Source organism: Hydra vulgaris, chromosome 05 (assembly GCF_038396675.1).
Source record: "Hydra vulgaris chromosome 05, alternate assembly HydraT2T_AEP".
In the NCBI taxonomy this organism is placed as follows: domain Eukaryota; kingdom Metazoa; phylum Cnidaria; class Hydrozoa; order Anthoathecata; family Hydridae; genus Hydra; species Hydra vulgaris.
Window position 1 is genome coordinate 23,190,898 of NC_088924.1, and position 22,349 is coordinate 23,213,246.

The following is a 22,349-nucleotide window of genomic DNA, read 5'->3' on the forward strand; positions in this document are numbered from 1 at the left end:
ATTTTTGACAACTTGACAACAACTGACAAATAAAACATCTTTCTGAATTGTATCTAAAACCTTGCAGTTTTCATTGTTGTGTTTGTTGAAAACTGCATGAAACTACTTCTTAAAATTGATTTAACTGGAAAGATACAATACTGCTCAAAAATTTAGCACACATTAGATCTAAGTTTCATTTTGCTTCTTTTAATTGAATTTTTAGGCAGTAAACTTCGCATGCATTTTCAATTTTTTTTTAATTTACAGTTAATTAAAACAAACCTTATAAAAAAAAAAAAAAAAAAAAAATAATAATAATAATTACGTTATTTTAACCATCTATTTTTAACTTAAACAGAGATATTTTGATGATAAAAAAATTTCAGAAATGAGCTGAAAAAAGAAACCTTTAGCTAAATGTAATTAGGAAGTATTTAAAAGATAACTAAATGAAAACTAAAGAAAAAAAAAAACAAATTCTTTCAAAAAAGAAAATATATAAGCACTAAAATAAAACTCAAAAAACTCAAACTCAAAGTGCAAATTACTTATCTTACGTTTTTAATTACGTTTGAGATAAATTACTTTAAATCTAATCTTTTAAAACATTTTATTAAAGTTATGCAAAACACTTTTACATTTAGCAACAAACTATTTCTAATAATTGTTTAATAAATGAACAAACTTAATTTAAATTATTTAAAAGTGTTACATATAATATTTTTGAATTGCATAATTATAAATTTATTTTTATACAAGAAGTACTTTTATATTATTTGTATAAATATGCATTTATTTTTTCAAAAAAGTTGCAAAAAAAAAAAAAGAAAAAATTGTTAAAAAAAATAACATACTCTTTTTAAAACAGCAACGAGCTTAATTAAAAATATAATTTAAAAAGTTTGATCTTATGCCTTGTAATTGAGTAAAAGTATAAAGAAAAAATCTTTTAAGAAAATAAAACATAAAAAGATTAAAAAAAACTTTAACATAATTAATAACTTATTTTTTATAAAAGTGCTTAGTAATTTACCTTTTAAAATGTTTGGAAATATTGATAATTTTGGAATATTGAAACATTCTACATCCTTTTGAAATGTTTTTGTTAGAGTTATGCAATTTTGAGAATCTACTTGGAAAGATATCTTTAAAGGAACTTCTAATGTAAACAATCCAGATATTGGACATGTTGAATCATTAAAGAATGCAATTAAACTGTAGTTGAATATTTCCAATTTATTAAGACTTTCATTAAACTAAAAGATAAAAGTTTTTGCTTCAAAATTAAAAATTTACAATATTATATATTTTCCCATAACTTTAAACAATCATTCCAAAATTACAAAGAATAAACACTGAAAGACGCATTAGCCTACACTGCTTTGATATAGAGGTTTTAAGTTGACCTAAAAGGTACTCAAGATGTTTTTAAAAAAATAACAACACTTTGGGTTTGTATGAGATGCATTCCATTGAAAACAAAATAAAAAGCGTTCCTTTTTGGGATTTATACGCTTTTTTAATCACTTTGCAAAAGAAATATTAACTCAGTTGCAGATCCAGCGCTTTTTGGAGTTTTAGATACTAACTTTTAAACATAGAGTAAACTCGAAACATTTATATGTTTATACTTGTGTCAATTAAGGACGTTTTGTAAAAATATCGGAATGATTGGAGCCTAGGAACAAAAAAGCCATTTAAAGTTTTCCTCCTGCTCTTTAGGTGAGAGCAACAAGTTGATAATTTTTTTTAATACTAATCTTAACTAAAATCATATTAATTTGAAATTTTCAAATTTTATGAAAAATCTTATAGCGTTCAAGATTTATGGCAATACTAAATTTGTAACCCTCTTAAATTGAGAGGAGTTGAAACTTTAAATGGTCGTCATTTTTGAACGCTAAGAAATCATTGCATGAAAGTTAAAATTTTTTTATTGAAAATGATTTTAGTTAAGTATACTTAAAAAAATAATTTGTAAACTCGTTGCTCTCACATTTAGGGCAGAGGGAGAAATTATTTAGAATTTTTTGCTCCCAGGCTCAAATCATCCCAATACTTTGCAAAACATCTTTATTTGACATAAACATATAAACGTTTGGAGTTTGTCTTATGTCTGGAAATTTGCTTTCTCAAACAGCAAAAAATGCTGAATTCGCCTTTATGTCATTTATCTAAATATTTGGAATATCTCTTGATTGAAACAATATAGAGACAAATATAAAGTAATAATTTATGCAAATATTCTCTGCTGAATTCAAGGGAAAGCATCATTCCAAAACATCCTTCTGTCACTAAAAAGAACAAGTTTAAAAAATTATGTTTATAAAAAATAATAAAACAATTAATAAGCCTCAGGTCAGCTGCTGCAGTGTGTTTTAGCTTATTCAGCTTAAGTAACTAATAAGCCTCTCCAAATTATAATTACTTCTTATACTCCACATACAAGACCCAAAATAAGAACTGTATTGACCCCTGTATTTTTCATGTTTCTTTTCTCTGATTGTAGCTCTTCTTGGTTAAAATATGTTTATTATGACCTACAGTAAACCTTGAATCAATACCAACCCATATAAAGCAATTGTAGGGATTAAGTTTTCTGTGTTCATAAATTTCTTTTATTAGTTCCCACGATTCAGGAACAAATACAACATCTTTCTGAATTGTATCTAAAACATTGCAGTTTCCATTGTTGTGTTTGTTGAAAACTGCATGAAACTACTTCATGAAATCGATTTAACTGGAAAGGATACAACACTGCTTTTCTTCTTTTAATTGAATTTTTAGGCGGTAAACTTTGCATGCTTTTTCTATTTTTTTATTTTACAGTTAATTAAAACAAACCTTATAAAAAAAATAAAAATAAAAAAAAATAAATTATTTTAACCATCTATTTTTAACATAAACAGAGACTGCTAACTAAAGCGGTATTATAAAGCCACTCATTAGTTTAGCACACTTGCACTCTTATTGTCTTTTAACCGTCGCTTTTTACTTTTTGACGTTAAATTTTTACTAAAAAGTAAATTTAGCTATCCTATTTTACATAATAACTGAACAAAAGTTTCTAAGATATATAAAGTATGTATTACTTCATTTAAAATAAACTTGGTATTTTTTGCTTAAATTTTGTCCATAACTTGACCAATAAGATGGGAAAAAAATCAATTAGCTCTGAAATAAAACAGCGTATCGTAGGACTACATCTTGGTGGTTTCAACAGTTCTGAAATAGCTTGAACTTTTAAGTCTGTATCTCGTTCATGTGTAGTCAGAACAATTCAGAAAGAAGATTGATTGATCGAAAACTTTGTTGCTACGTTGCTGCCAGAAAAACACTGCTTAAACCAACTGATCGGTTAAAACATATCAAATTTTGTAGAGCTATTTTGAAAATGACTAATTATGAACTAAGAAAAATAATATTTAGTGACGAATCCAACTTTACAGTTATTAACCAAAAGAACAGAGTGATTATCTGAAAACACTATAAGGAGATGTTTCCTATTTGCTTAATTGTGCCGCGACTACAAGGTGGTGGAGGTTGGGTAGGCAAATGGCGTTGCATCACTTATGGTCATATGGATCAACATAAATATATTGAGATGCTTGAAAATCATTTAATCCCGACTAGAGACATCTTTTTTAGCAATGAGTCGGAGTGGCAAGGCGAAAACGGTGACTATTTGGTTTCAAGAAAATAACTTTAAAGTACTTCAGTGGCCAGCTAGATCACCTGACATTAATCCAATCGAAAATGAATGGACTGTACTAGACCGCAAACTCATTAAAGCTCCCGTAACATCAACTGAACATCTTAGGGAAAGTTTGAAAGAGTCGTTCGACAGCTTATTAACTGGTTATTGCAAAAAACTTTTTGATTTGATTAAAAGAAGATGTGAACTATGCATAAAGAGCAAAGGTAGACGTATCCCTTATTGATCTTGCTATTAAAGCAAACTTAAATCCAGGTGTGCTAAACTTATGAGCAGCTTTTTTTTAACTTTTTTTAAATATAGTAACTTTGATTAAAGATATTTAGTGATAGACACTTTTTTTTTTTTTTTGTCTTAATGTAATTAAAAAAGTCAAATAAATATGTCTCGTTTTTTAAAAATACTTGAATTTTTTGTTTTTTTCTTTTCTTTTATTTTTAAAGAAAAAAATGCAGCTTAAATCTAATTTGTGCTAAATTTTTGAGCAGTATCGTATATCCTTAATACTATATGAGGCATTAGGTTTGATACCAAGCATAAAATATGAGAATAATTTATAAATATGCAAAGAATATAAATATATGCAAAAATAAGTTCATGTACATTACTGTCACCTCCACGACTCAAGTCTTTACATATCTCAGTCAATATAAAATCCATTGCTGACACGGGAAGATCCGTTTTCTTTTTTAAAGTTAACTATCTGAAGATATTTCTAAAATAGGTTTATGAATATCTTAAGTAGAGAGTAACATAAAGAGCTTTACCACCTACAAAAGATATATTTTTCTGTGACAAATATTCTATTAACTATTATTTGACTTCAATATATACATATCTATATTTATTATTATAAAATTAATAATAAATATAGATAGATACAAAAATTTGAACACACATTTACCTGTTGCTACAGTTAATTTTTTATTGTCAGATTTTTATACATATCTTTTAATCTTAAGCTCATGTAGATTTTGCACTATTGCAGATTTTGTGCAAGGGTGTCTGATACCTTTACCTTCCTTTTAACCGCAATCTGCGCAAAAAGACACATTGTTCACATCTAAGGACTCATGCTCTTTACTGAAATCCTTAATAAATTCAGAAAGATTGATTTTTTGATGACTTCCTTTCTCTTTTGTAATAAAGCTTTCTCTTTTCTCTTTTGTAATAAAAAATTAGGCATATACATAGACCAGTATTCTTTAATCAACAGTTTCCGTAGTGATCTTCTTCCAATCTTCTATAAACCTTTTATGTTTTGGGAAACATTCCTTTCAGTCTAAAATTGTTTAATATTATTTCATATACGTTTATATATATTTACATTTTTATGTATCATCAATAAATCAGCATTAACAACAAACTTTAGTTTAACCTTTTTTAAATAAAGATTTTTGCATGTTGATAAAACTCCAGATGGTAGAGAGCCGATTTTCAAACTAAACCCTGGATCTACGAATAGAAAAATGAGTTCTTGTAGAGCTTGGTTATTCTCTAATTTATGACATTTTACGTCTTTATTTAGACAGCAAAAACAAATTATAATTCTGTTTTTTTAAGAAACCTTTGTTTTGTTAAGCTTGTTTTGACCCAATACTGGGAATTATTTGATGAATCTTTGGCAAACTTTTTAAATTTAATACCTAAATATTAGGTAAATTTTTAAACAGCCTTTATGAAGAGACCTTTTAGGTCCAAAATAAGCATAAAAGAACAGCAGAGCTTTTTTGTTCCCAGCCTCTAATTATTCCAATATTTTTACCAAAAGTTCTTATTTTGACACAACATAAACATATAAATGTTTCAAGTTTACTCTATGTTTAAAAGTTAGTATCTAAAACACCAAAAAAGGCTGCAACTGAGTTAGAATTTCTTCCGGAAAGGGATTATTTAAAAAGGCGTATAAATACCAAAAAGGAACGCTTTTTATTTTGTTTTTAATGGAATACATCTCATGCACACCCAAAGTATTGAGTATCTTTAGGTCAACTTAAAACTTCAAAATTAAAGCAGTGCCTAATATATTTGTAAAATAAACATTTTATATAATTATTGTTGTGATATAATAATATAATGATATCAATTATTAAAATGTTATGATTGTTTTTCAGAGTAAAAAAATTTTTTATTTATTAATATTGTAAAACTAATTAAAACATATACTTAATTTTAAAATGACAAATAATTTATTTGACTTAAATGAATTAAAAAAAAAAAAAATGAAGAAAAAACATTAAAAATAAATAAGTAAACAAATAAAAAATAAACTGATTTAATACAAATTAAAAGCAAAAAATTAAATTTTTTTGTGTAATCAAAAAAAAAAAAAATAAAAAAGAAAAGAAAAAGCAAGACTTATGTTATTATAAAGCAAAAATTATGCTATAAAGAACCAAACTTATGCTATTCACAATGTGATCAATAAGTTTAAAGTCTCTGCATCCAATTATATTTTAAATATAATTAGATGAGTTAGTAAAAAACCTGGAAAATTTCCAATCCAAGGGACTAAAACTTGGGATTTTCCGGGATTATTTTATGCTTCAAAATTTCTTTACAAAATATGAGAATAAAGAGAAGAAAAAAGTTGGAAAAAAAATTAAAAACAGTAAATTGAAAAACGAGGAATAGCAAATTAATGGATAAGTAAAAAATTTTAAATGTTTAAAATAATATTAAAAACATACAAATTGACAAATAAAATAAAGATTTTGTTATATTCAATTGTACAAATAATTAATTTAATGTTATTAATTAGTTTTAATAAGTGATTATAAGATTTTAAATTCAGAGATTAAACTGAGACATTTTGATAAAGAGGTAGTTGTTCCTCAAGCTAATACTTTAACATTTAATGGATTTATTTCGGCACTTAACAGAATGGTGTTTTGAAACAACTAAGTTTTACTGATTGAGCAAAAAGTATAATAACAATTCGTATTTGTAAAGTTTTTTAATGATGAAAAATAGCACTTCCAGAAAAATAAGCATATGTGATATTATTTCTAGAAGAATGAGCAGTTAAAAAATTCCATTAAGTTGGTGAGTTTCAGCATAATTTAGCATAAAGTTTTTGTTTACAGAATTATCCCCATACTTGAAATGCATATCATAGATGAAACCTAAAACTAAGCATGGTATATGTTTATTAGAGTTTCTAGATTTATATAATGGTAGAAATTGACCAGCGTTCCATTAAATCTGTTGAGTTTCATTGACAAACCATTTAAATGGTCTTGGAAAGTGAGATTAGAATCAATTTTAATACCAAAATACTTAAAAGAACCAACAGGATAAATTTTGTCTCCACTTAGTCTGAAATTTAAGTGCTTATTAATTGGTGTCTACTGGACTTAAAGATGACCAGTTCAGTTTTATAAGAATTGAGATAATGTTTCTTAGAAAAAAGCCACTGAAGAAGATTTTCAGGATATTTATTTGTTGGTTTTCTTAAGTAATTTGTCAGCCAGTAGCATGTAATACTGATTATGAAATTGGAGTTTACTCAGAAAGAATAGATAAATCTGTTCATGAGTTTAAAAATGTGGTTATGATATAAAATAGATAAAAAACTACTCAGACAATGCTAACCGAAGACAAGTCTTGTGTAATTTTTAGCAATTAATAAATAGCTAATATATTTATTTAAGTTAATACTTTAATGACCTTAACAATTGTGTGAAATCTGTTTTTTTTAAATATAAATTTGATTTGAAAGCATGAATGATAGTGTTGAATAAACACTGATAAAAGCAATACTATTTGCGTATTATTAAGTTTAGTCTAGATATTATTCTGGAAAATGTTACAGCTATTTTTAACATTAAATTTATTTAGTATGTTTTTACTTTTATGCTAACATTTTTATACTAAGTATTCTGTTTATTAATTTATTTAATTTATGGAGATTTTTAATACCTTTTATTAATACTTTATTTAACTAAATTAATGTCTTTAGTTATAATAAAAAAATATTAGAATTAGAGAGATTTTATACCTGGTGGACATTGTGATTGTGACAGTATGAATCATTTTCAAAAAAAAGACTGTGCTATCTGCCATATTATAAAGAGAAAGTAAGAGACTTAAAAAAATTAAAGTCATGTTAGTAACTATTTTTGTAGACAATAATTTTACTTTTTAGCACAATATAATTTGTATGACAGAATAATAGCAATCAATTCGCTAATTTTTTAGTCAAACCAAATGTCTTTTTTGACTGAAACATTTTGTATGTAGCTAAACCTAGTTTTTAGTTGTTTTTCCATAATATTTTTGATTCTAATGTTAATGTTTTGTAACACATATGAGTGAGATAATATATATCTAAGCATGATTTAATGTGTAGTATATTAATGTCAAAGTTGTGCAACATATTTGGTTGTGATTCAATGTGTGGTATATTAATGTCAATGTTTGCAACACATTTGAACGAATATTTATGAGTAATATATTAATGCTAATGTTTTGCAACACATATGAGTGTGATTCAATATGTAGTATATTGATGTCAATGTTTTGCAACACATTTGAGCGTGATTCAATTGGTAGTATATTAATCTCTATGTTTTGCAACAGATATGAGCCTGATTCAATGTGTAGTATATTATTTTCAATATTTTACAACACACTTGAGCGTGATTCAATCAACACATAACGGCATGATTCAATATGTAGAATATTAATTTTGCAAGATAAAAGTACTTCAATATGCTAATTGCAATCAATCTATTATTTTATTTTTAAATTATTAAATAAAAACAATGAAATGTTTTTGGTGTGTATTTAAAAAATTAAATAAATAAGTAAACAAAAAATTAAACAAAATAAGTTAAAATGTAAATAGTTACATTTACATTTTCACTTATTTTAATACAGCTGCAAACCCAACCCAGTTGCAATCAGCTACTGTTTAAATTGGATGTTGACAAAAAAAAAAAAAAAAGAAAAGTGAAAGAGCAAGAAAACGATTTACTTCTGTTAATTTTGTTAATTGTTAATTTCTGTTAATTATTAATTTCTGTTAACTGTTACTTTCTGTTAATTTCTTGTAATTCTGTTAATTGTTTTCTTTAATTTTTTTTTCTCTTTTTAAGTCTATAAACCTAGGCTTTAAAAAGTGTTGAAGCCTAAGCTTTAAAAGGTGTTAAAGTATCTCTAAATAGAATTAAAAAAAAAAAGAGAAAAATAAATGCTTGGTTGAAATAAAATAACTTTTATATAAGCATAATATAAAAAAGACACAAACACATAAACATTCACACACAATAACACAATATAACAACAATAAAAAACACTCTAACAATTGAAAAAAACAATACTGCATTAGGACACTCACAGAAAAAATAAATAAATAAATAAACAAATAAAGAAAATAATAACAACATTTAATAAAAACTGTTTGTTAAAAAGGAATAAAGTTAAAAATCATACAAATATACTTTTTTATTTTTTTTCTTTACTCACTTAACTCACTTTTGGGTGTCTGCCAAAATCTTAAGGTGGATTTCCCTGACTTTTCCCTGATCATGGATCTCTTTTCCCTGATCGTCTACCTCTTTTTCCTGATTCTTATGTCAGTTATTATGAGCCTTTCCAGACTTAAAAAAGATTAGAGAATAATACATGAAAAATCATGTACAGTTCAAAATAAAGCATCATTATTACATTTATCAAAGTATTGTTAGTATGTTGTCAATGTTACTATTGTTATTGAAGTACATTTAAAATTTAATCAAAGTAAAGTGTAAAAATACTCTGTTTTTATTGACTTTATAAACTGTTTTGATAAATAGCATTCAGAACTAAATAAACTGAATTACACAAGTAATGTAAAAGTAAAATAAAAAGCTAAAATCAACATATATAAAAGATGAAAAATAGATATACAGCAAATGGTTCATAAAAAGATAATACTGAAAGAATGATAAAATTTTAAACAAAATTTTTATATCTTGTTGAAAAAATTGAAAAAGTTTTGCCACATAAAAATTTAAAATCTTTTAAAAAATAAATAATAACTTATATAATATACTTTTAAATATCATTTAAATGTCTATATAAATTTAGATGTTACAGTATAGAAATACTTATAAACTAATATTTCAAATTTAAAAGTTCTTTATTTTTCTTAAATAGTAAATCAATTGTTTCATCTAATTTTTTATTCTTTTGCTTCTTCTTTTGCCTCTCTTCAAGAACCACTTTTGCTTCAAAAGCATATGTATGAGCTTTTTCAGCATCATTTGCAGCTTTCACAAGAATCGCTTCTGAATTACTTTTTAGGTTTTCTTATACTTTTTCCAGAATAACCTTTTTAAATTGTATGTCCTTTATGACTATAGCAAGTATGTCACTTTTTCACTTTTGAGCATCTGTAAGCTCAGTTCCTTAGAGATAACTATAGATTCCTGGTTTAAGTCAAGAGCTTTCATATGGCCATACACAATTCTCTGGCTTATTAATGATTTACTCATTAAATTAGGTTGTAACAAATTCTTGTTAATGTTTAACCCTCTTTCAACCACTGTTTGACCATTAAAAAGAGTCAACACCATTTTGATTAATTTGGACTGTGTCGAATAATCTGCTAAACCACCAATTTTAGAAAAAAGGAACTCATCCAATCTATTATTTATTTTGTTGAGATTTATGAAAAGCTTTCCTTTTATAGAGACAATCTATTCTAAATATCTCTTGAATTTGGTATTTACTTGATTCAATTGCATTGGGTTACCACCTTTTGTGGTAACCCAATGCAATTGAATCAAGTTTTCAACCAAATCAGGTATCCAATCCTTTGTCATTTTTTCATTGCATATTATTTTTGGGTCAAAACATTCTACATTTTGCACAATGGCATATTTCAAAGGCAATTTTTTCACAAACTTACATGTCAACGACTGTAGAAAACATATGCATATGTAGTTGAAAGCATAAATATTTTTTGAAATAGATAATACCATTTGTTTTTTTCTTCTTTATAACAGTGCTAGCACCACATCGATTATCTGACCTTTTTAACTAGTTTTTTGCTTTTGTAAATTCCAATTTGCTGAGGCTATTTGCAGTTTTACATTTATCTAAAATATCAGCTATAATGAACTTTGACATTATATCTTTTAATAGTCTGTAAAGGTTGTCATATAAAAATGGCATCACAGGTCTAGCATATTGATATATGGTTAAAAAGGATTGCAAAATATGAGCTATGTGAGCAAAGAAATAAAGTTTTGCTAAAATTAGAGGATCCTTAGCAGCAGATAAAACAATTTGGTAGCTCATGCACAAAGGCTGCTTACTCTTTAATAGAGATTCCCGAAACCTACATATTTTACAAATGCTCTCCAAAATATTAACAGCTCTTAAAGCCACCTTTCTATGATCAACCCATTGAGTACCACAAAAAAGATAGAGGAAATTAATTACTTTCAGTCACAACAGTAATGTCATCCTGTCTGGCAGGAGAATCATGAAGAAATTTATAAAGAGCTTTAAAAATCTTTTGAATACCCCAGTCTGTTTTGTTTTCCCAGTTTTGAATAATAGATAAATCGAATGAAGTCATTTTAGGCACGACAGTTTTTTAACTCAGAGTAGAAGGCCCAATTTGCATTCGGGCCATCCATAGATACTTGAATAAGTTTGGTTTTATTCGAAGATTTCAAAACCCAACAAAAAATTATGCAGAAGATCTCTACTTCGACTATGTTCAATAAAGGTTGAATCTAGGTAACGAGTACAAATATGTTTTAAAACACTATCCCAATAATTAACATTAAGAGCCATCTGCTCCATTTGCACAACTGAATTTCTTTCACCAAAAGATACAGCGTACAAGTCTGACTATCTATATAACTAATAAGACCTGATTGAAAATGAGGAGTTATTATAAAATTTATATAATATGAGCATTTTATTTTTTAAAAAGAGAACTTCTCAGCTATAGCACTCTCAAGAAACATTGATATAAATAAAATTGAAAGTCCATCACTAGAACAAAATAAAAATGATGACAAAACATTCTTTAGTGTCCATCTGATCTCTGCATCAATAACTGAATCTGACACAACATGCGACTGAAAAATGGAAACTTGAACTGTGTTTTCTGACAAAGTGATTGTTACAGCATGTATATTTTTTGACATATTGGTTATTTGTATACATGTCGTTTTTTAATTGAAGAGACAAGCGATCACAATGCGTCTTTCTTGTTAAATGACTTTTTAACGCTTAACTGGTCCATATTAGACACCTCAATTACATTTCTTTGATGAGAACAAACTCTACATTTTGCTGAAGTATTTATATCTCCTCACATTAATCAAGCATTATATTCTGGTATTTGTAACCGCTGATCATCAAAATATGTTGAGTTCATTATTTAATTTACTTAAACTTGTTCTAGTCCAAAGAAAATAAGAACTGACTAATAATATCAAATAGTTATCTACTAGTTAGTACAAGTTGGTAAGTACTTATAAGCCTGATTTCCCCCCTGATTTTTCTCATATATGTCCTAACTTCCCTGATTTTCCCCTGATTTTTTTTGAAGGCATCTAAATTCCCTGATTTTTCCCTGATTTCTCTGATATAGCAGACATCCAGTCACTGTTCTTCCTTTTATTTTGACTTGATTTATTAGTTACATTACCCTTTCCTTTATTAAAATAGACCTTTCTAGTTGAAAAAATATGTATTCATATTGCAAAGGAATCAAATACTACGATTACAATATTTATTAAAACAATATTGTCAAAAGTTTTTTTTTTATTTAATTTTTTTTGATAAGCAATAAATAAAAAATCAAGGAATTCTTGTGAAAATAAAACTTACGGAAAACTTCAGTTGATTGGTATTGGTTCTAACGAAATGTTGCCCGACATTGTATGTTAAAATACTTAAAAAAAGCGGTAAGAAAACTTCAAACTCAATATATGCGATTGATGTTATATTGTATGTTGGATATATTTTTAAGTTCATCATAACAGTATTTCTAAATAAAAATGTCTCACATTAAATATAAAACCGAATTTGACAAAAAACAGATCTCTTTAATTTGAAATAAAGGTCTTATAATGTACAGAACACATTTTATCAGTCAAAGTTCTTTGATAACTCTAAATAATGTTTATTTTTCGTATTACAATCGTGTAATATTTATATTATGTATATACTGTACATAATATTTTATGTACTGTATATACATAATGCTATATTTATATTATGTATACACAGTATCTTTCTGATTAGAGTTTCATAAAGAAAAAAAAGGTTTTAGTTAAAGAGAATATGATTTATAGAAAATTTACTTTTTACAATAACATTTTGTGGTGACTTGGCATTTAATCAAATCATGGAGATATTTGAGTTTAGCAGATTGTACTAAATATATATATATATATATATATATATATATATATATATATATATATATATATATATATATATATATATATATATATATATATATATATTATATATATATATATTATATATATATATATATATATATATATATATATATATATATATATATATATATATATATATATATATATGTATATGTATATATTCCTATTGCTATTATCTTAACTATCTATATTATCTGGAAAATATTTTTGAAAATTTTTAATTTTTATTCTTATTTTTTTATTATTGCAAAACACTAACATTTTATTTACTTTGTGAAACATTTAACATTTTACTCATGCAAACATTTTACAGCGGTACTCAACAATAAGACCTTCTGGTTTTTGCATTCTTTTTTTTTTTAAAATAAATTAAAAACTTTAATTTATTATTGTTCATATTATTATATTTTAGCTTTTTTTTTTAGTTTTATGAAGTATAAACAAAATGTTTTAAAATGTAATAAAGAACAACAAGATTCCAAAACACCTGTACACATACTTTAAGTGAAAAAAATAAAGTTCTAGAAGCCTCTGTTTGTAGTCCTGCACTATTAGTTAACTGTTTCAATTACCTTCCTGATAATCTTCAATATTACCAAATCTAATGAATAATCATACCACCTGATAATCTATTGTCCTACCCAAAATTGTGACCAAACAAATTTAGTTGCAAAAATAAATTAAGATAATAACAACAATAGTATAAGTAAAATGCAAACTGCTCTGGACAACTTTGTTAACTGGAATAGTACATTTTTTATGTGTTTATATACTGATAAATCTATGCATTTTGGTAAAAACGAACCTAAATCTAATTACACTAATTATAACTACAACACTGCTAACAAGATATTGGTGAATTAATACTTAACAATCATAAATCCTCATCAATCATAAATCCTCATCAGCCAATTAAAGAGTTGGTTGACTGAAGAATGCTTTTATCAGCCGTGATATTTATTCCTGGAAGAAATTATATACTTGCTACATATATTCACACTTTGAATTTGCTGTGCAGGCATGAAGCCCTTACCTCCAGGGTGATGCGTATATTATATGCAATCCAAAAATTAGACTATGAACTTAGATGCAAGTTTTTAAACATCTTTCTTTTACATAACATGACGTTATGATTTAGAAATGCTAAATATTATATAGCATTGATAACATACAATTATTCAAACCATAAATAAGTGTTCCAGCCAACCAAAGTTGCTAGAACACTTATTTATGGGTTGCAAAATAATAAGAAACTGCCAGGCTTAACATCAATTTTGAAAAATAAATTGAGGATAAATGAATTCCACAAGACTCTCAAAGTGTTCTTTACCCTGCTATAAAAAAATAAAAAAACCTTCTCTAAATAGTTAGTAAATGCAAAAGATATGAAATCCTTTAAGATATTGCTTTACATTTTTGACAATTGTTAGGCTAAACTGCCACAGGTCACCATCTGCTGTTGGCGCTCTAGACACTAATATAGATTTAAATATAATAGCAAAAATCAGACCATAAGACAAGCAAAGAAAAATCAAAATAGTCAGTTTTAAATCACAAAACATATCAGCTTCAGTGAAACATAAAAAAAAGTTTTTAATACTTGCTCTTAGATATTCAGGGTTATGTTCTTGAATTTTTAATTTCATTTTTAAATTTTAAAGATGTTATACATGATGAAAATTAAAAATGTTAGCATTCATCCTCAAATAATTAGCAAAAGTAGTAACTAAAATTAATAACCTTTTATTAGAACATGTATTTTTTTGTACAAAACTAAGCTAACAATAAAGTTAAATACAAAATACAAAACATATTTGTGAATCAAATGAGAAAAATAAAATTATAACTCAATGTAGAATAGTCAAGTTAATAGCTTTTAGACATACTAAATACTAAGTCTTGTGCGAAAATTTTATATTTAAGTAAAATTTATTATATGATTGTATATACAAAATAATTATTACCAAATATAAAACACTACATATTCTATTAAAAGCTGTGAAAGCAAAAAATATTTTACTTAGTTGTTATAAAAGCATCAAAAATAACCATTTTTAAATAAAAATTACACACCCAAAAAATGGCAACATGTAATAAAATCACAGTTTTAAAAGGTTATTAAAGAGTATTATGAAAGAACTTCACAGTTTAAAGCATGTCAGGGATAGCTAGAGTTACAGTTTACATTACCAACATCAAAACCTTTTTCATAGTTTGGATTTGTATAAGTTATATTTATAGTTTATACTTAATACATCACATATTGTAAACTAAATTTTTCCTTACCTTTGTATAGTGCCAGTAAAAGAAAAATTCAAGATAGAGCCAAATTTAAAAAGAAAAATTTAAACAAAAATATATACTTTTATAAACAAATACTTAAATTTAAAGTGCCAGGTATAAAGTGCCAGGTATAAAGTCAGGTATAAAGTGCCAGGAATAAAGTCAGGCTAAATAAAAGTAATAATATAATAAAAATCAGCTAAAATAACTATTTTTAGATTATTAGCTATTATAGATTATTAACTATTATAGATTATTAACTATTATAGATTATTAACTATTATCAAGTCTTTATAAATAAAAGAGTATGTAATCAATTATATTACTTCATTTGAAAGTCATCTTTTGTCTTACAACAATTTAAAAATTTAATCATACTATTTTAAATTTATATACTTATATCGCAATATATTTCTTCATTTAATAAAGAAAGTAATAAAGTAATGGTCCTAGATACTTCTGTCTTTTAGCAGACAAATAAATATATCTTATCTCCACGATTTAGGCTTTTTTCTTCTGATTTAATTCAAACTTCAACCTAAACATCTTTAATTTTGTGCTTTATTTTATAAAAATTAATGTGCTTTATATGCAATCACTTGGATTCAAGAAAGCATAAACTGATTCAAATTGTTTAAAACATTATATCTCATGTTTTAAGTAAAAGGGTTGGAAGAGAGTTTTAGCATCAACTTTCTTGCTCTCATTCTTACTCCTAATTCTCATCATGAATTCATTGTTAAGTTCAATAAATCTTTTATTTTTCTATCCTTGTATGGAATATTGTTGTCATACTTGAATTGGTTCTTCTGATGATGTCTTCATTCTTTTAAACAAGGTTCAAAAACACATTATAAATGTTCCGAACTTTAACTGCCAAGTTTGAGTAGCTCCTTTGAATATCGACAATGATAGTATTTGTAGAAAAATAAAGAGATGCAACTTTGTGACAGTAAGAGAGAGGCTCAAACCCGGCAGATAATGCAGATCCAACTACGTTCACAATGCGTTTTTTGACCTTGTATAGAAGAGAAAGAGCATCCTTACTATTTTTAAGTTGCAGAAGTTTAATTAACAAAAAAATTAGATAGGTCACCTAAAAATCTATTGGTGAACCAGTTTTTGATTCTAAAAAAAAAAATTAGTTTTATATTTAGTAGAAAAAATTTATTTTATATTTTCTGAAAAAATTAATGAAATTAAATTAAACTCTTTTTTTACAATATATTCTTAGTACTCTTATTTTATGTAAATATGATTGGATGTTTCTGTTTTGGTCACCTGTATAAAATAATTTTGTCGCAAAAAAATTAAAAAAAAAAGTTGTTTATGAAAATTTATTTTTTGCAATTTTTTTTTTCCCCTCTTCTAATTAGCTTTTTTTGTATTTGGTATTTAATTTTTTTCTTAAAAATTCAGAACGAATGTTATTGTGTGAGTTTTTTATTTTTAAATTTTATTGTGTAAAGTTCTTAATTTTTAGAAAACTTTAATCCGTAAAGTAACGCCACGCTAAATTTAACTTTTAAATAAAGTAATAGATATTTTTGTTTTCTTTTTTTAACTCTCTTGCGCAGACATTTGTTCATTGTGAGACTTTAGTTCATCGTAAAGCGCTTTTTAACTTTAATTACTTAAATCTCTGCGGGGAAACTAATAGCTGCTTAATTCTATTTTAAAGTTAAAGTTTAATATGATATAATATCGATAAACTTCACACTAAATTTATCTAAAATGTCAATCATATCAAACATTAAGTTAATTTACTAAATTCAACTTATAAATATACTCAGCATGCCCAAATATTTCTAAACTAAGTTTAGTCATGTTTCTATTTATATTTATTTACTATTTTTAGATTATTAACTATTATAGATTATTAACTATTATAGATTATTATCTATTATAGATTATTAACCATTATCAAATCTTTATAAACAAAAGAGTATGTAATCAATTTTATTAATTTATAATAAGTAAATTTATTTTATATTTTCTGAAAAAATTAATGAAATTAAATTACACTTTTTGTTTACAATATATTCTTAGTATTCTTATTTTATGTCAATATGATTGGATGTTTCTGTTTTGGTCATTTGTATGGAATTATATTTGTCGCAAAAAAATTGAAAAAAAAAGTTTTTTATGAAATTTTTTTTTTTGCAAATTTTTTTTTCCCCTTTTCTAATTACCTTTTTCTGTCTTATTTTATTTTTATTTTTTAATTAAGTTAAGTTACTAAATTCAACTTATAAATATACTCAGCATGCCCAAACATTTCTAAACTAAGTTTAGTCATGTTTCTATTTATATTTATTTACTATTTTTAGATTATTAACTATTATAGATTATTAACTATTATAGATTAATATCTATTATAGATTATTAACTATTATCAAATCTTTATAAATAAAAGAGTATGTAATCAATTTTATTAATTTATTTGTAAGTCATCTTTTATCTTTCAACCATTTAAAAATTTAATACCTAATATTTTTAGTTTATATACTTATATTGCAATATATTTCTTCATTTAATAAAGAAAGTAATAAAGTAATGGTCCTAGATACTTTCTGTCTTTTGGCAGACAAATGAACATATCTTATCTCCACGATTGAGGCTTTTTTCTTCTGATTCAATTCAAACTCCAACCTAAACATCTTTATTTTTGTGCTTTATTTTATTAAAATTAATGTGCTTTATATGCAATCACTTGGATTCAAGAAAGCATAAACTGGTTCAAATTGTTTAAAACATTATATCTCATGTTTAAAACATTATATCTCATGTTCACAATGCGTTTTTGGACCTTGTATAAAAGAGAAAGAGCATCCTTACTATTTTTAAGTTACAGAAGTTTAATTAACAAAAAAATTAGATAGGTCACATAAAAATCTATTGGTGAATCAGTTTTTGATTCTAAAAAAAAGTATTAGTTTCATATTTAGTAGAAAAAATTTATTTTATATTTTCTGAAAAAATTAATGAAATTAAATTACACTTTTTGTTTACAATATATTCTTAGTACTCTTATTTTATGTAAATATGATTGGATGTTTCTGTTTTGGTCATCTGTATGGAATTATTTTGTCGCAAAAAAATTGAAAAAAAAAGTTTTTTATGAAATTTTTTTTTTGCAAATTTTTTTTTCCCCTTTTCTAATTACCTTTTTCTGTCTTATTTTATTTTTATTTTTTTCTTAAAAATTCAGAACAAATGTTATTGCGTGAGTTTTTTTTTTTTAATTTTATTGTGTATAATTCTTAATTTTTAGTAAACTTTAATCCATAAAGTAAGGACACATTAAATTTAACTTTTAAATAAAGTAATAGATATTTTTGTTTTCTTTTTTTAGCTCTCTTGTGCAGACTTTTGTTCATTATGAGACTTTTGTTCATCATGAAGCGCTTTTTAACTTTAATTTCTTAAATCTCTGCGGGGAAACTAATAATTGCTTAATTCTGTTTTAAAGTTAAAGTTTAATATGATATAATATCAATAAAGTTTACACTAAATTTACCTAAAAAGTCAATCATATCAAACATTAAGTTAAGTTACTAAATTCAACTAATAAACATACTCAACATGTCAAAACATTTCTAAACTAAGTTTAGTTATGTTTCTATTTATATTTAATATGTTACTTACACATAAAAAGCTTCTAACCGGAAAATATATTAACATGAAATTTTTGATAGAATATAAAAAACGCAATACCATTTTAAAAATATTTTCAAACTATTTAAAGCGATATCAAGGTTTACATTTTCTAAAAATACGCAAATTTAATTTTAGAATTTTATTTAAAACAAAATCTATTTGAACAACAGAATTTTACTATTCCAAGATTCTCTTGTTCAAATAATCTTGAACTTAAAATTTTAAAAAATTTGTGAAGAATTTGAATTAATTTAAAAAAAAAAAATAGACTTTGAAGACTTTTAAAGTTTAGACTTGAACTTTTGAACATTTTTTATGTTCTTATACAATTATTGTAAACTTACTTTAATGAAAACTGCAGCGATGTCTGTAATAACAAATTTTCTAAAAATGGAAAACATAGAAACAGAAATAAAAATGAAAGATTTAATCAAAACCATTTTGCAAAAATGTTCAAATTCAGAAAAAGTAATATAAAAATACTTTAGGGTAAAGTTGTAAAAAAAAAAAAGAATTAAAAAAGGAGATTTTTGAATCTTAACAAATTTATAATAAAGGAAAGAAAAATAAGATTCAAAGTTAATTTCTCAACCTAATATCTCAAGGGCTCTATTCCAACAACAAAGAAAAAAAAGTTAATTGATTAAAAAGTGAATTTCTTTACATGATTGTCAAGGACTTTATTTGAATATTGCTCATTATGAACAATTTTTATGGCACTTTTTTTAATATTGTTTAAATTAAAAATAGTGTCAATGCAATTCAAACAGCTTTTTAGTGATTAAAAAACACTTCATTAATATATTTACTTATTTTAAATTTGATCAAAAATGGATGCAAATAAGGATTATAGAAGTAACCTATCCACAGTAAAGAAGACATTTTAATTGCGAGTTTAAGTATGATTTAAATGGGCTCGATGTAATTAGATAACGATGCAACTTATGTAAAAAATTCGAAAAGCATTTAAATCAAACAAAGTTGTTTTCTATGACCTGAATCAAACCAGGCACATTATCAATAACAAAGACTCCCTACCATCGCATTTGAGCAGTGCACAACATAAAGAGACAACTTTAGTTCATAGACAAACAAAATTAAGCTTGGCATCAATTTCTGAGCATGTTATTCATAAAACTCCGATTGGGCGCGGTTTGCGTAAAATGTCCACAAAGACTCTGAACCCTTACAGAAAAAGTTTAACATTGCATATTACTTGGCAAAACGAGAGCGTCTTTTCACAGATTTTCCTTATTTGATCGCTTGAAACAGCAGAGAATTCTAATGCAGTAGGATTGAAAAAATGTATAACGGATTCTTTTGCAAGAGTTAGCACTACCGATGCTTATAAACATCTATTAGGTGTAAACCTTAATGGAGCAAATGTTAATCTGGGAATTTATGGCGTAGGTGCATTAGTAAAAGAAGGTTCGACTTTGCTGGAAGTTGTGCACTGCTTTAACCATTGACTTGAACTAGCTTTAAAAGATGCATTTAAAAGTTTAACTTCTTTCAAAAACTGTCGATGAACTATTATTACAACTCTTATTTATATCAAAAGCCACCAAAGCGTTACCATGAACTACAAGATTAGCCAAAGCCTGAAGTAATAGCATTCCAAAACAAACTAAAGCTTGCAGAACTTGATGGATTGATTACAAGTACAGAGCAATGAAAATTGCTTTAGAAAATTATGGTGTGTTTTGATACATATTGAATCATTAGCTACATTAGATTTGCAGGTATCAAATAGAGTAGAGTTAAAAGGATTTTTAAAGCTGTGGAAAAATGCATCAGTCCCTATTCATCTGTCAATATATTTCCATGTTTTATCTCTCCTTAGGCGTTTGAGTTAAAGTTTTCAAAGCAATATTCACAATCAGGTAAAAGCGGTAAGAAGAGTTAATGAATTTACATTTCTTCTTAAAAATTCCGTCGACAATTTACTTGATGACACAAGTGTCATGATTCACTATAGAAAACTGTATACAGATATAGAAATTATTGATTCAAAATATCGCCATCAAAATGTTACACTTTCTCAATATGCCGAAGTTAATAGCAAGGTTCTTGAGCAATAAAAACTAGTTATGGCAAATATTTCCATAAAAATTACTTGCCAAAACGTAATAATAAAAAACAAACAAATAAAACTGAAACAAATAATGATTTTTTTTTTTAAAAACTCACCTCCCCAAGGCCGAGAAGACCGCTACAGATGAGGAGGCTACTTAATTGTGGTTAAAACCCTCTCTCAACTCTATAACTCCGAAACACGAACCTTGACAAACAAGACTGCTGCGCGGAGAGGCAAGTTGAGCGCGGACCAGGGACGTGGTGGGAATCGAACTCGGAACCTCTCGCTTATGAAGCAAGCGTTCTACCACTACACCACTACCGCATATATTTTTCCTATATTAATACTGGTACAAAATTAATTAACAAATATTAATTTTACTACAAATATTAATTTTACTATATTAATTAGTACCACATTCTTTTTTTATTTTTTTTATTTATTTTATTTTTTTATAATTCACCTCCCCATGGCCGAGAAGGCCACTACAGATGAGGAGGCTACTTGTGGTTATAACCCTCTTTCAACTCTTTAACTCCAAAACACGAACCTTGACAAACAAGGCTGCTGCGCGGAGAAACAAATTAAGCGCGGTACTACCAGTAACATGGCAAGAATCGAACTCAGAACCTCTCGCTTATGAAGCGAGCGTTCTACCACTACACCACTACCGCACTCTTAAATTATTTCTCTGTGCAGTAGCCTTGCTTGTCAAGGTTTGTGTTTCAAAGTTATTGAATTGAGAGAGGGTTAAAACCACAATTAAGAAACCTCCTCATCTGTGGTGACCTTCTTGGCCTTGGGTCATCAAATTAACATTAAAAAAAAAGTTTTTAAATGTTTTAACTTTTTTTTTTTTGAATGTTAAAAATGAAAAATTTTAAACTTTAAACATAAAAATATTTATATTTTTACATTATATTACTTTATCATTTATTATTATTTTTATTTTATTAGCTAGTTAAATGTTTAAACTAGTTTTTTTTAAAATATTTTTACATGCTTTTCCATTATGTTTTTCCATTAAATTTTTACATACTTTTCCATCTGTTTTGTTTTGTTTGAAGACAAAAATAAACAAAACAGAAAAACTTTTACTTAAAGTTACAAAACTTTTATAAAATTTGTTATACATGATCATCACTTCAAGGCTTCTATATATCGTCTAATATTTCTAGACTTCTTTATATAAGTCTATAAACTCTAAATATATAAG

At 25.8% G+C, this 22,349-nt stretch overlaps 1 protein-coding gene across 2 annotated transcripts in view; it reads right to left on the bottom strand.

Moving 5' to 3' along the window:
• LOC136080699 (uncharacterized) overlaps nt 1-22,349 on the bottom strand; it is a 55,318-nt gene that overhangs the window by 21,501 nt on the left and 11,468 nt on the right. For both annotated transcript variants that reach the window (XM_065797687.1, XM_065797688.1), the window contains 3 exons: nt 15,400-15,563; nt 12,536-12,695; nt 1,016-1,238 (listed from right to left, as the gene is read on the bottom strand). In XM_065797687.1, coding sequence (XP_065653759.1) covers nt 1,016-1,238; nt 12,536-12,685 — 373 coding nt within the window. In that variant the 5' untranslated portion in view covers nt 12,686-12,695; nt 15,400-15,563. The remainder of the gene's footprint in view (nt 1-1,015; nt 1,239-12,535; nt 12,696-15,399; nt 15,564-22,349) is intronic.